The sequence below is a fragment of the Morus notabilis genome, unplaced genomic scaffold, assembly GCF_000414095.1.
Source record: "Morus notabilis unplaced genomic scaffold, ASM41409v2 Scaffold959, whole genome shotgun sequence".
NCBI lineage: Eukaryota > Viridiplantae > Streptophyta > Magnoliopsida > Rosales > Moraceae > Morus > Morus notabilis.
In genome coordinates this window covers 8,784-27,088 of record NW_010366166.1, presented here as the reverse complement: position 1 = coordinate 27,088, position 18,305 = coordinate 8,784, and the positions used below count along the sequence as shown (strand labels likewise).

The window sequence follows — 18,305 nt, the reverse complement described above, 5'->3', positions numbered from 1 at the left end:
TCAGATGATGACAGTCCTGATGATGATTCGGCTGTTGGCAATGCTGCAAACTTAGACGATTAGTTCCGTTATATGTACTATTTTATTTTTCACTTTATTTAGACTTTTATATTTTTTAAAATATTATATATGCACTTCATGTAGTATTCATAATATATTTTATAAATTTATTTAGATTTACTGTTTTTAATATTAATTTATATTTCACTTTTAATGTATCTTAATAAATTATATTCAGTATGTAACATAAAAATTTTTAATTAAAATTATTAAAAATTAATTAATTGCCATTTTTAAAAAAATTATAAAAAAAAATTTATTTCGGTTTTTTACGACGACTTTTTTAGATTTGTCGTCGCAAAAAAAGAGGTTATTTGCGACAACAATTTGAAATGTCGTCATAAAAAATTATAATATAACGAGAATTTTACAACGGCGTATTAGCGACGCCTATTGTCGTAAAAACATCCTGTCGTCGCAAATACGGTTGTGACGACACTAAGCCATCGCAAAAAAAGTTTTTACGAATAATTATTTACGCCGACAAATTTATGACGACACGACGTCACAAAAATAGTTATTTGCGACGACATGGGGATTTTTGTAACGATTTTTTGTCATCGCAAAAACACCTTTTTCTTGTAGTGGTTTTGCTACCAGATATTTACGTAGTTATAGCCGCATAATGCAGAATTACGTACTTATGCGTTGATGTAGTATCAACTTGATCAGATACTACTAGACATTTAGTCGTATACCGTCTTCTATTTTGATTTCCATTAAAAGGATTACAATATTGTTTTATAGAATAGATACATACAGGGGCGGGGCCACTCACTGACAAGGATAGCAGGTCGTCCCACCTAAAAATCACCCCATTCCAACGTCCCAACATAAAATTCTACATCTTTTTATTCACCCCACCTCATTAGTTTAGTTATAGAGTATAGATTATTCAAGGTGAAACTTTGTTCGCCTAATGTGCTTGTGCTATAAATACTAAGGCCGATAATATGGATCACGACACGACAATATGATTAAAAAATAATATAAATTTTGCGAATTAGGGTTGAGAAAAAAGAGGTTCGGGTCAGAATTGGGTCGACCTGAAATTGACACGAAAAACACGGGTCAATTTCGGGTTGGACCCGCCTAACTGAACACGATACAAAACTCGTAAAAATCTAAAATATACATATATTTTGCATTACATATTTTTGATTTTATTATGAACTTGTAATATCATGATAGTTATACTTAAAATCTTATACTATTATTTGCATAATTTTAATGGATGTTATTATATTTTAGTGTGTTATGAATTTTAAGTTATTTCTAATATGAAAAAAATTAAAGAAAAGTATACAATTTTCGTGTCAATTTTGGGTTTACGGGTCAATTTCGTGTCACGGGTCATTTTCATGTTGTGTCAACCCGTAAAGAGGTCGTGCTCGTGTTGCGGTTTTTAAAAAATTTCGTGTCATGGATCGTGTTCGGATTGACTACAAATTTAGAAAGAAACGATCAAAACACGACACGTGACATGAATTGACACACCTATACCACCATAGGCTAAGAGCAACTCTAAGGAAACTCTCCAAATTTTAGTTAAATTTTAGCTAAAATGACTAGAAAGTTATTTTAGCTAGTAATTTTTAGGTAATACACTCAAACTATACTCTCTATTTTAACTAAGCATATATTATTTTAATATTTATTGAGTTTAAAAATATAAAGAACTTTATTGAATTTAGGAATAATTTTTACATTTATTATGGTTTGAAAGAATAAAATAATACAAAAAAATCTCCAGTTTCTTTTTGCTAGCTATATTTAGTCAGTGTGAGATAGATTTTTCAAAATAGCTTACCATTTAGCTAATGGTTAGAGTGAAAAAAAATTAAATTCTAACTAAATTATTAGTTATTTTAATTGAAAACATGAAATAATTAGTATGATTGGAATTGCTCTAAAGATGCTTTTCAGTCAACGCCTGAAACTGATTTTATCACCACGAATAGCAACGGTATTAATCGGCAATATTAATTAGTCTCTTTTCGCAAGAACAAATTTATTATAGACATATAATCATCGTACTAGTTTTTCCTTCTTTTCGTTGATGTATATACCACTAATTTGTTTTTGTGCCTTGGGGCCAAAAAATTACTGATGAAATTCAAAAAGAACAATCATAAGATTCGTTTAATTTGTTTGTGGAATCATATTTTAAGCGGACCAACTTTTAGTTACGAAGGCAAAATGCAAGTGGTGATTTTAAGCAGATTGCTTATTGGAATATTATTTTTGCCTGCAGAATATATTAGGCAGCAACTTGGACTTGAAAGCAATAAAGTAAACGGAGGCGTAGATTATAAATAATATTTTAAGACCAACATTAATCAATCCTAGTTTGAGACGGAAAGGAGATTAAATTAGTCTCAGCTTATCAAAATCATTTTTTAGTTCTATTTCGAGCAAAAAGCAAATTTCTATACTAATTATACGGTGACGTCATGAGCATGACATGAGTGCTTAATAGACTTTTTTTTTTTTTTTTTTTTTTTTTTGACATTCTAACTAGATTCTAGTTGAGCAACATCAAGCAGTTAGTCTTTCACCTAAGCATAATCAAGAAATTACTCTCTGTTATTCAAAAGGACGATATTACAAGTACCAACTACTTATTCACTATTTTTTTTTTTTAATCTCACCCTTCTTTTTTTTTAGCAAAAAAAAAAAAGAAAGAAAGATAAGAGTATAATGTTATTAGTCTCTGTACTATTAGGATTATATCACTTCGGTTCTTCAATTTTGTTTTTTTGGCAGTTTTGATTCACAGAACTGAAATTATTAACTAATGGGTTATGAAATTTTACAAGAGAATCACGTCTTAATCGCATGATCAAATGAAATTTCACAGAAATAGTTGCACTAAATGAAAAATACTCTTTCACCGTTGTTAATTAAAACCCTCAAAAACTAGAACATTTCTCATTTAATGTATGTATTAGTATACAAGTTCCAATTTATGTGATTGAGACGTGACTAATGGTTATCTCTTTGAGATTTCAGGATTCATTCGTCAATTGCAATATCATGGATTAAAATTGCTAAAAAAATCAAAGTTGAAAGACTAATCTGACCAGAAAAAATTCGAGCACTAAAGTAGCACAATACTCATAGTTCGGATCTACAATGCTAATTATTCAAAAAAAAAAAAAAAAACAAAGTTTATGTTTAACTTGTCTTGTTATTGCAGTTTATAAATATCTTATTATAATATCCTAATTAGAGATTAACGAATCAATCTGAGTATTTTACCAAACAAATTTATGCCACCTAGCGTTTAACAAAAATATACTAACAAATTTGCATTTTCAATTCCAATTAAAACACTTTGCCACAACCAAACAAACTCCGGTTCTCTAGGTTGTATCTGAACCAAAATGTTGGAACAAATCTGTTTCTCAACTATAACTATTAATGACAAGCATTGACTTGTACTTGTTAGGCGTATCAACTTGGTCCCCATCTCTTTACTTTGTATACAATGTTTGGAAAATGTTCTTTTAACGCTTTTTTTTCCTTATTGTTATGAAAAACGTTAGAAAATGACTCCTTTGAACTCCCTTATAATATAATTAGGTCTTCTATAAAACTTTTTCTAATCCTTGAAGAAGTATTTGATCTCTTGTTGATGGTATATATATTTTATTTCCCTTTATTTAGTCTTTCAATTATTCATCCAGGTTAAAGTGGCCATTATTTGAAATAAAATAAAAAAGGGCTGAAAAAGGGAGTCCATTTTCCAATGAGAACCAATTTCAAAGGGATTGGAAAAGAAAGAAACCAGTTTCGTACAGAGGACCCGTTTGGTAATGTTTTTAAAATGATTTTATTTTTAATATAAAAGTAAAAATGATATTGTTTTGAAAATTATTTTAAGATTGATTTTAAAATTGTGTTTAGTTAGTTTTTTAAGAGATTGTTTTGATTATAATAAAAAAGTGAAATCGTTTTTAAAATATTTACTAAACAAACACAGTTTGAAGAAAGTTTTCACTTTCGTGCCTCAAAAGGTGTGCAAAAATATTTTCAAAAATGTTGTGCGGGAAAATATGCTTTGACACGTCGGACAATAACAGCGCTCCACGTGGCCTTGTAATAACCACGTCGGCCAAACCGTCGACTTGTCATACTGCCGACCTAATAAGACCTCGGCGTTTACCCAACTTACCCACATCAGGGGTCTCGTTAAGGTCGACCGTGTAAAGGGTGGCGCCTAGCTCAGTTCTCACCTGGGCTCATGAAGCCGACTGTATATACAGAAGGCCAGCTGGAAGCCAACCGTATAAACGTGGGACCCCCTAAGGAAACGTGTGTGCTTGGAAGAAGTCTGTAATGCAGGCATTAATTACAAGTACTTAAACCATCCACAACTAGACGGTGGAGGGTTGCAGGGAGTGCAGAACCGAAATGGAGGACTAATTAGATGAATGAACAGTCCAAAAGGCGATTAGCTGGCTATGGGTCTAGGCCCATAGGATGGCAGGCACTCGAGTGGAAGTCTACAGAGGAAAACCGCCCATGAAGTAAACTTGGGCTATAAAAGAGGGGCAAAGCCCCAAGCTAAGGGGGTTCTTCTTTTCCTTTACACATGTAATTGGAGAACAGAAAATACATACAACGAAATAGTGGATGTAGCTATTGATTAACAGAGTGAACCACTATAAACCATGTGTGTCTTCACATTTGAGTATCACCTTTCGTGTTATTCTCCACCGTAAAAGTACAACACACACTTCACAGTATCAATTACACTTCCACAATCAAATTTTAGCCGGTAACCTCACGGGATACCAGGAGGTAACCCGGCATAACCCAGTTGACGAAATTTGACCGTCAACAATTGACGACTCCGCTGGGGACCGAACCCATAATCTCTAGTTCATACATTTGACCCTCGACAACGAAGAAATAGTCAGCGACCATGCCTCCGAGGAGAAGAGATCTCAAATGACAAAGCACAAAGGAGACGAATTTATTGTCCATCGACGAATCCTTTAGGCAGAGTCCCCCAAATCTTTACATTCCTTTTCGTAAGGGACACAAGCTAGTTAAATAGAAAAATGGCATTTATCTCAACAGCATAAAACCCAATACTCACACAAAACGGTGTAACTCATCTACTCACTTAATGACGTAACCTCTATTTTTCAATGGTTAAAAGAGGCTAAAATCAAGACTTGTTACAGATATATGTTCCTATCAGTATATGAACAATTCTGTCTTTGCTGGAAATTAGTAGCGTCAATTAATTAGTTGAAATTCATTAATGCGACGACTTCTTGATTCTATATCTTGTGGATTAAATTTCCTGGCTCTTTTGTAATTGTATGTATGGCATGCTAGCTAGATCTTCCAAATTAACACGCACTAATCATGCATTAATCAATACCCCTTCACAAATCCACGACTCAGATCACCAGTTTAATTTTTAGTATCTTAAATACTATCTAATCAATAGTGTTATGTAGTGTCATTTAATGAACTTAAACATCAATGCCTAGACAAAAAAATATTTTAAATTTTTTAAATAATGTGGCAACATATCATTGGTTAGAGACCATTTAAAATATCAATATTGGACAGATTTGAATCCGCATATCTCTGTACATACATTAATTCTTCAATCACACCCTAAATTGTATCTTATTACATTTGATAGCTATAAACCTTTATTCGTCTTAATATTAGGTTCCAAACTAGCTTATATAATGCAGTGAGTGGGAGATCACATGAATTGTATACAAGAAAAGAGCCGACAACAAAAATTCTAATTCACAAGATGAATAATTTACTGAGAATTATTTCAAATTACATGTCTAGTTTCGATGTCTCAATTAGTGTCTTATCAATTGAATTGTGGCATATTAATTAAAAAGACTTGAAATATCTTTTAACTCACTTTTTTTCATGTTTTAATGTTTAGATATTAAATGAAGTATCATAATGTGATTAGTTAAACATTAATTGAGACATTAAAAATTATACACATGATTTGAGTCCATATTAATTCGCATAAGATCAAAACAGAAAGGAAATCAAGACGATAATAATTTATGACAGAGCAGCAGCCCGATCGAGGAGCCTTCGGATATCTTGTCATACACTTCAAAAAAACTGGTCTTACCCCTATTAATTCCTTGGTGACATGTGTAGATTTGGCCATACGACTTTTGACAGTCTAATTTGAATTTGTATTGGTAGGATAATGAAATTGGTTTTGCTGTGTAAACTAGTGGTTCTAATTCAATCGATCCTCCACGCAAAGTAAAATTAAGAAAGATTTACATTAACTGCTCTCCGGTTTCTATCAATTTTACAGTGTCAACCCTTTAATCAAACTTATTTATTTACGGTCACATTCTACTAAGCACTAAATAAGCTGTTAAATTTTTAGGAAAAATGAGAAAGTACCACAATAATTATGTGAACAGTTGATATTTTGATTTGAACTAATCTCTATTGTTAAATACACAAGGAGTCTGAGAGATATGAAGTTTTATGTGATACTTGTTGGAGCAAAATTTCGTCCAACACTTATCCAGTGTCTCTAGACTAATAATTTGGATTGAATAAGTAAATTATCTAAGGAAATTGGAAGAACCCAAAGAACCTCTGAAGGAATAACAAAAATAAAATGATGACAATCACAAGACAATTGTATTCAGAAAATGAGTGTCTGTCTTTTCCTCTCAAATTGAGGAAATTTATAGTACATTAGGATTGAGAGAGTTTAATTCTCCCATTAATTCGAGAGTTTATTCTCTCCTAATTACAATAAGGCTCTTCACCTTTTTGTGAGTAAAAACTGATAAATAATCAATGAGAATTAACTTTCAACCATTCAATGTCTTCAATTAGCGTCAGTTACTTCACTTGATAACATCACGTGACCTTTGAACTTTCGGCTCCAGCGAACTTGGGCTCAGGAGAGCTTGGGCTCCGGCAAATTTGGGCTCCGGAGAGCTTGGGCTCGGGAGAACTTGGGCTCCGACGAGCCTTTGGGCTCCGGAGAGCTTAGGCTCGGGAGAGCTTGGGCTCGGGAGAGCTTGGGCTCCGACGAGCCTTTAGACTCCGGAGAACTTGGACTCAGAAAAGCTTAAACTCGAACGAACCTTTAAATTTATTACACATTTAATGATTCTGAAAATGCCGCCCAACAATACTCTTTTTATCCATCGTGGTTGTTGCAATTAAGTGTGTGTCTCGGATTGCAAATAAATAGAAGATATTTTTTTTTTTGTTGGAGGTACACGGCAAGAATTCAAGACTGCAGCTTGGAGTCTTTGGTGACGTGGCACTAACAGCTGTCATATTAAAATAAAGGCTGGCTCCAGTTTGATATATAAAAACTAGTTTGTTAAGCAGTTTTACTATAAGAGAGAAAAAACCACTTTTGTAACAGACCATTTAGAGGAAAAGATCTGAGAGAGAGAAATTCTCCTGGGGAATTTCTCGGTTTGTATTTGGGGCTCTTGGGCGTTTGTTTCCTGGGAATTTGCTGAGAAATTGAGACGCTGTATTTGTAAGAGTTCCTGATAATCTTTTCATGGTCTGTGGATTTTGGTGTATACTCATTGACGAACTAGTGGATTGAGCTAGGGAGATATCCCTGCCTTGGATTAGGATCCGCAAGGATCTGAACCAAGTAAATCACTTGTCTCCTTCTCTGTTTAATTTCTGATTTCTGTTTTGCTTTTCTTCGCGGTTCTCTGTTTTTTGTTTTCTTGTTCTTGGTGCAGATTCAGGGATAAATTCCTACAGTGGTGAATTTCCATAACAGCAAAAAATAGATGTAATTCTCATATTGAAGATAAAATACTATAATCTTGTGTGTTTTTATTTTTGTTTCTTATTGCGATCAAAGTGAATAGGGGTGCTCACTAATATAGTACTGAGTTGAATATAGTAGCGAGTTGACCTTTTGTTGATTGAATTAGATTCATTAATGCAAACTTTCCCTTAATTTTTGATGATTTTACTAATCTATACGGAATCACCATCAAAATATTTTTGTTAATCAATACTAATATTTCACCAGCGAATTGATCATCAAATTCAAAATTTAAAGGAAAATATAGAAAATGAACATCGCACAGAATTTGCTAATTAGGCATGGATCTTGCAGATCATGATATAGCAGGGGTCCCAAATCCAATCGCTTAATCTGGTTCTTGCTAAATCAATATAAATTTCCCTGAAAAAGATAAAGTTAGCCTAAATTCTTTAAGTGAGAAATACTCCAAATGCTCACATATTCGTGAAAGCTAAATTGAAGAGATGCATTGACTGATTTGCGCATATCAATTTGTTCATATACTTATTATTTAGGTCGCATCTCTTTCTAATTAATGAAGATCTCAACATTTGCATGAGAATTTGATTTCTTTTCCTTTGTTTGTTTCTCGTTTTGGGCATGTTTGACATATGATTTCTTCACTTCAATGAGTTTGCATAGGCTTAACATGACGTGACTTAAATAACTCAAATAATAAAATTAAAAAAAGGGCTTGGAGCACCATTAGTTCCTTAACATGACGTGACTTAAATAACTCAAATAATAAAATTAAAAAAAGGGGTTGGAGCACCATTTGTTTTAAACAGTGCAATTAATAAAAAGCGGATTCCGTATGTATGGTATTGGACACCATTCGTCCTGTAAATAACGTCCTAAAATATGTTACGATTATATTCCTTTTAAATGATTACTAATTGAACAATTAGTGACTTTGTGAGAAAAAGGGAAGGTTTCATTTAAGGAAAAAAAAAAAATTCTACGTGAGAGTATCTTAAATGACCTATGTTTTTTTTTTTAATCTAAAAAAAAAAGAGCCTTTATGTGCGAACACTATTTAACTATTTAAATTTGGCAATTTGGTATCTATTCTTTCTTTCCTGACAATTGAACCCTTCAATTTGAAAATCTTTACAATTAAGGACCAATCAAAAACAACGTTTATTATTATTATTATTATTTGACGATTCTGATCATGTGAATCGCACATGAGCGTTTGTTGTAGGTAATGAATGTCATTTCTCATTATCTCCGTCTATTAAGACAATAACCACTAAAAATTAAGAGTTGTTTATCACAATTGATTATTTTCGAACACATTAGATGATTTATGTGTGCAAAACCCAACAAATGGGGTGAGAAATAACTCCTCAATAGAGCTTATATGTGCATCACATCATCAAAATCTTCAAAAAAAATGTAATTTTTATTGGTTTTTAATTGTAAAAATTTTCAATTTGAAGGGGTCAATTGTCAGAAAAAAAAAAAAGAATTAAATTACTAAATTTAAGAAGTTGAGGAGCGGATGTAGAAAGAAGCCAAACAAAAAAAAAACCAAACAAAAAAGAAACCTATGACCCGACAATGAGACAAGTAGCTTTTTAGCTTTTCTCATATTGCACGCCATCTAAGTTAACACAGAGCTCTTAATTCGTTTCCATTATAAGGGAATCATGACTCTCTAATCTATGACACATCAGTAACTAAACGCCAAACGCTAACATGTAAAATGGTCCCATTCGTGTTCAATTTCCTCGTACCAAAGTTTCTATATATTCCTACTTCATTGAATTGTGTCTGCCTTTTGCTTTTATCCAACTTTCTCTCAATGATTGATGCATAGACGCTAGATCAGAGACCCAGGAAATTCAATCCAGATCATGATCACAATCTTTTCTAGGCACCAATTCAACACAACAGAAAAGCTTGCACAAGAAAATTTTGCAACAAAAAACAAAAGGCCAAACAGAATATTTACAAACTTAGCCTCTATGAAGAGAAAGAAAAAAAAAATCTGAAAATTAATTAATCAAGACCTCTCCCGTTCAAGGAATTTGCTCATCCACTCCAAATTCATCGGTCCTTCATCGGAGAAATCAAAGAAATTGTTAACGTCAAAGTCGTTGGCGGCCACGTTTGATTCTTGATCACTTATTCCTTTGGATGGATTAATCTCTTCTAATTTTGTGACTTCTAGATTTTCGAACCTCCTTAATTGGTTTCTGGAGCCTTGTGATCTAGTTGTCGAACAAGCTTCACTTTGTTTCTCCTTCTGGCTGTGAATTTTTTTGCTCAAATGAGAATTCCAGTAGTTCTTAATCTCATTATCTGTTCGACCAGGCAATCTTCCCGCTATCAAAGACCACCTGGAATAAAATATGCATAGTATACATATCTAGCTATACTTGAAAAATTAAACTATGTATGGAATTAAGTAATTGGTAACCTGTTGCCTAAAAGCTTGTGAAGCCTAAGAATCAAATCCTCTTCTTGGTCAGATATATTGCCTCTCTTAATGTTGGGTCTCAGGTAATTCAACCATCTAAGCCTGCAACTCTTACCACATCGATTCAGGCCTGAATATCAAATAAAAACAGATACCCAATTTAATAATTACAAGCTAGCACTTGATCAAACATATTACGCCTATTATTCTATTAGTATAGTTATATATATATATATATATATTATACTGTAAATATATACGTACCTGCAATGGTTGCAATTGTTTTCCACTTTTTAGCACCATGAACTGCAATAACCTCAGCTAGTTTTCTATCTTCCTCGGGTGTCCATGCTCCCTTGTTGACTTCCTTTCTAGTCGACATGGTAATGACCTTTTTTCCTTCCATGATCAATGGCTTCAAATCTGTCTGCTTTAACATTTTAGCCATTCGATGATCACTAGCTGAATTCTCCTCCACTTTAGCCATTCAATCGCAAGCTATAAGCTGACTAATACTCGCACCTAAGTGTAGAAGTAGAGAGAGAGTGAGAAATGCTTACAAGTAGTACAAGTAAAGCTACCGTTCTTGGCGAGGAGGAAAACTCAACTACCGCTTATATATATACACACACATATATAATATATATATATATATATATATACGAGGTTTAAACAAAAGTGATCAACAAATAGGATGATAAGAGCTTAATGACTGAGGATCAACAAGAGAGTGCTATAAAGTTTGTACAGATCGCTAGACACTGATTCAAAGGCTGCTAAGATATTATAAAAGGTTTTTTTTTTTTTTTTTTGGGTGAAGAGGCCTACAGATTAACTAAAAGAGTTAATATTACAACTTGTACACTTATAGTGCGCATACACCAGCAAGCTTTTTTTAGTGAAAAAAGACAAATAATAAATTAATTAATGTGACAAAAGCCATGCAATATGTCTGAAAAAATTGCTAGGATTGGTGGCTGGGTTAAACTAATCAGATGCCCATGTAAGAGAGGATTTGTCATTTAGTGTTGCTATATATATGGTTGTTTTGGTGATGATAGTAATTAGCATGTGCAGAATATTGTAAGTACAGCAATTGGGTCACATAAGAGCAATTTCAATTATACTAGTTATTTTATATTTTTAATTAAAATAATTAATAATTTAGTTAGAATTTCATTTTTCTTCGCTCTAACCATTAGCTAAATGGTTAACTGTTTTAAAGAATCTATTTCACGTTAACTAAACATAGCTACCAAAAAAGGGCTAGTCATTTAATTTTTTGTATTATTTTATTCTTTCAAACCATGATAAATACAAATGTTCTTTCTAAATTTAATAAAATTATTTATATTTTTAAACTCAATAAATATTAAAATAATTTATTATTTAGCTAAAATAGAGAATATAATTAGAGTGGCCACCTAAAAATTATTAGTTAAAATAACTTTCTAACTATTTTAATTAAAATTTAGGCAATGCTAAATGGATAATAGACAATGAGAAATATTAATACGTAACTAACTTTAATTCCAACTTTTTAATACTAATATATATATTTATATGAATTCGTATTTTTAATTGGTAAGTGTTTATTGAATTGTTGTCTTTAAAGGAAAAAGTATCACGTCAAAATATTTTACGACAATTTGCCGCCACGTATGTACAAAAAAATTGAGATAAAAGCTAAATCCGTACGACTACTTAGAGGATCATAATATCAGGAGTTCTCATGTCTTGATAGAAGGTTGTCTTAGGAACTCTATATATCTATCTATATCTATATCTATTTATACTACATTATTAAGGAGAATGGGTTTCTCCTTTACTGCCAACGGAGGGTTCTCTTCTTTACTTATACGTTTACTTATTATTATTATTATTATTATTATGATTATTATGATGATGATTATTGTTAACGGTGGATTTTCGTCAACAATTATTATTATTATTGGGTCTCCTTTTCCTCTCTTTCGATTTTTTCTTTTTCTCTTTTTGTCTACTTTTTTTTTTTTTTTTTGAACTTTTAAGAACAAAGTGACACAACCTCTATTTTTCAATGGTTAAAAGAGGCTAAAATCAAGGCTTGTTACAGATATATGTTCCTATCAGTATATGAGCAATTCTGCTTTATAAAATTACCCTTTGACATTACCCTACCAAATCCGCTAATGCTCATTAAAATTCATTTATTGGGAAAAAAACAAGGAGACAATGTTCAAAGGTACAAATTAGGTTGCATGATATCTTAATATAAAGAGTTAGGTGGAAACTTTATTATATAAATTAGCTTAGCTATGTCTTAATTTGCTGGAAATTGGTACCGACAATTAATTAGTTGAAATTCATTAATGTGATTGTGACGACTTCTTGATTCTGTATCTTGTGGATTAAATTTCCTGGCTCTTTTGAAATTGTATGTATGGCATGCTAGCTACATCTTCCAAATTAACACGGACTAATCATGAATTAATCAATACCCCTTCACACATTCAAGACTCAGATCACCAGTGTCGTGTCATTTAATGAACTTAAACATTAATGCCTAGACAAAAAATATTTTAAATTTTTTAAATAACGTGGCAAAATATCGTTAATTAGAGACCATTTAAGATATCAAAATTGGACAGATTTGAATCCACATATCTCTCTGTACATACATTAATTATTCAATCACACCCTAAATTGTTTCTTATTACATTTGATAGCTATAAACCTTTATTCGTCTTAATATTAGGTTCCAAACTAGCTTATATAATGCAGTGAGTGGGAGATCACATGAATTGTATACAAGAAAAGAGCCGACGCCAAAAATTCTAATTCAGATTAAATTTATTCACAAGATGAATAATTTACTGAGAATTATTTAGATTCAAATTACATGTCTAATTTTAGATGTCTCAATTAGTGTCTTATCAATTGAATTGTGTCACATTAATTAAAAAGACTTGAAATACCTTTTAACTAAGTTTTTTTCATCTTTTAATATTTAAATATTAAATGAAGTGTCATAATGTGATTAGTTAAATACTAACTGTGACACTAAAAATTATACACATGATTTGAGTCCATATTAATTCGCATAAGATCAAAACAGAAAGGAAATCAAGACGATAATAATTTATGACAGAGCAAGGAGCCTTCGGATATCTTGTCATACACTTCAAAAAAACTGGTCTTACCCCTATTAATTCCTTGGTGACATGTGTAGATTTGGCCATACGACTTTTGACAGTCTAATTTGAATTTGTATTGGTAGGATAATGAAATTGGTTTTGCTGTGTAAACTAGTGGTTCTAATTCAATCGATCCTCCACGCAAAGTAAAATTAAGAAAGATTTACATTAACTGCTCTCCGGTTTCTATCAATTTTACAGTGTCAACCCTTTAATCAAACTTATTTATTTACGGTCACATTCCACTAAGCACTAAATAAGCTGTTAAATTTTTAGGAAAAATGAGAAAGTACCAAAATAATTATATGAACAGTTGATATTTTGATTTGAACTAATCTCTATTGTTAAATACACAAGGAGTCTGAGAGATATGAGATTTTCTGTGATACTCTTTTTATACATCGTGGTGAGTTTTCATAACAGCAAAAAATAGATGTAATTCTCATATTGAAGGTAAAATACTATAATCCTATGTGTTCTTAATCTTGTTTCTTATTGTGATTTTATTGCTCTCAGTAGTTTAGAAAGGTGTCTAGTTCTTAGAAACTCTGATATGACCTTGCCTTCCCCAATGCTCACAACACCACGCCCGCCAGCCCCGCGCCCTAGGGTTTCCCCTCGTGTGACTCTCACCCTACTTTATTGCATCCAGAACTGTATTGTACCCAACTATTGATGATTTAGGAAACAATATCATTGTCTAAATTATTTATTAAAGACCCAACATATGATGACAGTCTAAATGGAGATAAAGAGTCCAATTACGGGGATTTGAACTCAAGACCTTTCACTTTGATACCGTGTTAGTTTATTAATTCATCCCAAAAGCTTAAACTATTAAGATGTGGGCCAACAATAGTTTTATACTTTTAATAAATACAATAAAGTAGATAGTCAACATATATAAACAATTTGCTCAAGAAATTCAACATAAACAAATATCAGACTACATTAATCTCCTTCTCTAAATTTGGTTAATTGTTAAAAGTACGGGAATTGACTCACTGATCTCATTGTCACTGCCCATAAACGACGACATGGCAACCAAATTCATATTTTAGTTCAAGTCCAAGACTCCAGCAAATAAGTCATCTAAAGCGTGAATATGCGTGCTAATTGATTATACATTCCATTATATTATTAATCTGAATCGCTGTTATTAATAAGAAAAGTCGTCATGATCTTCATGGTTAATATATATATATATATATAACATACGGCAATAGATATTTTTCAGCAAATATTGAAAGATATCGAATCTGATTAATTATGTATTTGGTATAAACTTCAATGAATGTCCCATGACATCGAATCGGATTATGTAAGTCATTGATATGATCATTCACATATTAATTGAGTAGTATTAGATGACCATACAAGAAGACATACGTAAAAGAATTTTTTTTTTTTTTTTTTTAAAAAGAATATATATTAACACCCTTTAAAACATAAAAAATAATATCAACAGCAAGTTTTGTATGTCTCAAGCCTTTTCATATAATATAACCTAATCGATCTTCTACAAGGTCTTGGCGTAGTTAATTAATTTAAAACTTATCCAGGATTTTGAATCAAAGAATTCAAGTGGAACAAGTAAAAGAAACCGAGGCCTGCCATTAAAAAATGAAGGAAAAAAAAAAAAAGAGAAAGAAAGATCCAATTTTTTTTATTAGTAAATTGATAAGGAACATATATTATATATGAACAATTGATTGAAATACCTCAACTGAATTGCACCGAACTAATTATCCAATCCAATGTCCATTCTACCCTTTTTCTTTATAGAAGGAAGGAACCAAAAGAAAGCGGAATGTTTTGAGTTTTGAGGCAAGAAACTGCAACTATGAAGATATTACTAACGAAGGAGATAACATATTAAAAGTCTTGTTTTAAAAAATATATATAATATTTGTGAGATTTCACGAATAATTGGGTAAAGAATATTGGAATCTAAAGTTTTTAACCGATATTGTACGGGCTATATATCAGTGTTCCTTTAAAGACCGCCAAGGCTGCTCTTGAGGTTGATTTAGGACATTGCGCATATTGCTCGTTGATATTTAATTATCTTTTCAATAATTAAGTCATAGAAGTTTGTTTTTCTTATTTTTCTTGAAAATGAAAAACTTGCTCCACCAAAAAAAATAATAATAACAACAACAACAACAACAACAATAATAATAATAATAATAATAAAGCCATGCATTTTGCCAAATTTTTTTCATATGTTGGACGTTATAGCTAGTAACAACTAGGGAGTGTGACACGTACCAAAAGGCGCGTATTGATTAGTAACAACGAAATGAAGCCCAGACGGAAATTATCAAAACACCTAAACAAAAAACAAATAAAGGAATAAGAAGTTGAAGGCAAAATGGTAAAAGTAAAAGTGAGAGGACATACACAGAATTTTCTAAAAAGTGAGGGATAAAAAGGACCAGACAATGTTTAATGAATAGTAAAAGGACTGCCTTCTGTAGTATATTGTATAATTTGCACAATACGTCTGAGATGGTGGAGAAACCTTCTGAATCAAGTAGGAAAACTGTGAATATTAGTCAAGAATATAAAGAATGCCCAAATAAACAGATACCCAGGAGATATTAGAAAAAAGTTACATTTTTTTTTTAGCATGTGACATGAAGAATTAAATACACACCTCATTAATCACCTGGTGGCTTATGTTAGTTTGTTCGGTTGCATTTTTGAGTTATGGTGATTTGAGTATAGATTTTGAGTTAAATTTGAGTTGAAGTTGTAACTTGAGTTTGTGTTTAGATGTGCACATTTGAGTTATGATTTGAATTGAGAATCTATTTGAGTTTATATTTAAGTGCGTCAAAACTTGAATTTGTATTTATATAGTATTTTAATAAAAACTCAATGGTGGTGAAAAATTTTAATAGGATATTTGAGTGGGACTTTATTCGTCTCTTCGTTGTGAACGCATAGAAAAAAAATTGTCTCAATCAGAATTAAAATAAAAAAATTATAATGTTTTTAAGAATAGAAAAAATATTGTTTATTAACTTGAGCTTAAGTTTAAACGCTTGAGTTGAAGGAGAAACTTGTATTCAGATTTTAGTTTCAAACTCAAATTAAAACTCGAGTTAAAACTTATGTTCAAATTTAAATTTTATAAACAAACATAAACTTAAATAAAATTATAACTTAAATTCAAATTTTTTTAAAATTTTACTTCAAAAAAAACAAGCCCTTAGCATTTTCCCTTCCAACCAGAGTGCGAACTGCGAAGTGGGATTTGTGGCTTGTGAGACTTGGACTAGAGAAAGCAGTGGAAACAATGTTGAGCCAGGCTCAGCTCTTCAATTTCAACTGTGAAGCCCCAGCCCACTTATTGCCAGTGATCCATTATAAAGCCCGCATAATAGAGCCCAAGCAAGCCTTCTATCCACGTTTAGTTTTTTTGTTTTTTTGTTTTTTTGTTTTTTTTTTTTTAAGAATAGTTGGCACTATTGGTCTCTAAATTTTGTGCATTACGTCACTTTTGGTCCCTAAGTTTTAATTTTGACAAATTACTTTAATTTGTGACCATTTTGGTTCTTTCATACTAAAATTTGCAAATGACACTTGGAACTTCTCACAGAATGCAGATAATCAAAGACAAAGCCAAATTGCCAAAACCCAAGCATCGCAGATCGTCTGAATTTATACTTTAAAAAATATTTTGATCTGTAAAAGTAAAACCAAACAAAAGAAATTCTTCAGGTGCACATCTAGTTGTATTTCTGCTTTAGTTACCTCTCTTAGTCTTCTCTATAATAAAAATAAAAATAAAAATAAAAAAATAACCGCACATGTACATATATATGTACCATGTATGTATTGTAAAAGAGAACTATCAAATAATTAAAAAATACTATTCTCATTTTTTATCACACTATAATCTTAGCTTTTAACATACTATTACGCCTCGTTAAATTCACTGATTTAAGTTTTCAATTCGAACTGAGATGTGATTTTATGTGAGAACTTTTAACTGTAGCAGAAAAAGTTAAATGTGACTTTTTATAAGAGCTTTTAACTATAGCAAAACTAGAATTGAAAATTCGAATCCGTGAAATGAATGAGGTTTTAATATGTGGTTTTTTTTTTTTTTTTGCTTCAACTATTAATATGTGGTATTTTACATCACGATTGATATTTTTCTTTAAAATTCTTGGAATAAAAAAATCTCTTGCCTATCATCCTTTGCCGCGAAAAAACAATGCATTATGTACGGAAGTATAGTTATAGCATTACATTACATACCAAAATAAAAAAATTTAAAAAAAAAAAGAAAAAAAAAACAAAGTAAAGACTCATTTATTTTATTAATTTAAATTTAAAATTTAAATCTTATTAAAGTAAAAAGGCTTTTAAAAATAATAATATTTAATTTTTTAATTATAATTTTCACAAAAAAATTACATCTGAACTCAAATTAAAAATTTAAACAAATTAAAAGTCCGTACTAAATTTCACCGAAAATTTGACCAGAGTTTGTACTAGATTTGGCTTCTCTTCAGTCGGTTTTCAATTTATTTTATTTTTTCGAAAAAATAAATGGAATTGTTTTTCTTCTCGTCCATACTATGTCTCTGTTTATGTCTATTATGCGTGGCCACCTCTGCAAAAATCTGAGGAAAAGAGGAGGAAGGGGCACAAAACCCAAGACTTTCAAGACAAAAACAGAAACAGAGCTGAGAAAATAAAGACGAGAGGGTGCTTTGTAATTTTTTTCAAATCTTTTTTGGGTTCACATATAAATAATACATGCATATTAGCCTCAGGGGGGGGGGGGGGGGGAGACAAAAAAAAC

At 31.4% G+C, this 18,305-nt stretch overlaps 1 protein-coding gene across 1 annotated transcript; it reads right to left on the bottom strand.

Annotated features, from left to right (window-relative positions):
- Window positions 1-9,890: 9,890 nt before the first annotated feature.
- LOC21384921 (transcription factor WER) lies at window positions 9,891-10,794 on the bottom strand. The gene is made up of 3 exons (XM_010109686.1): window positions 10,572-10,794; window positions 10,308-10,437; window positions 9,891-10,227 (listed from the first exon to the last, which is right to left on the bottom strand). Exons 1-3 carry the CDS (start codon window positions 10,792-10,794, stop codon window positions 9,891-9,893), a joined length of 690 nt encoding a protein of 229 aa, XP_010107988.1.
- Window positions 10,795-18,305: the final 7,511 nt, after the last annotated feature.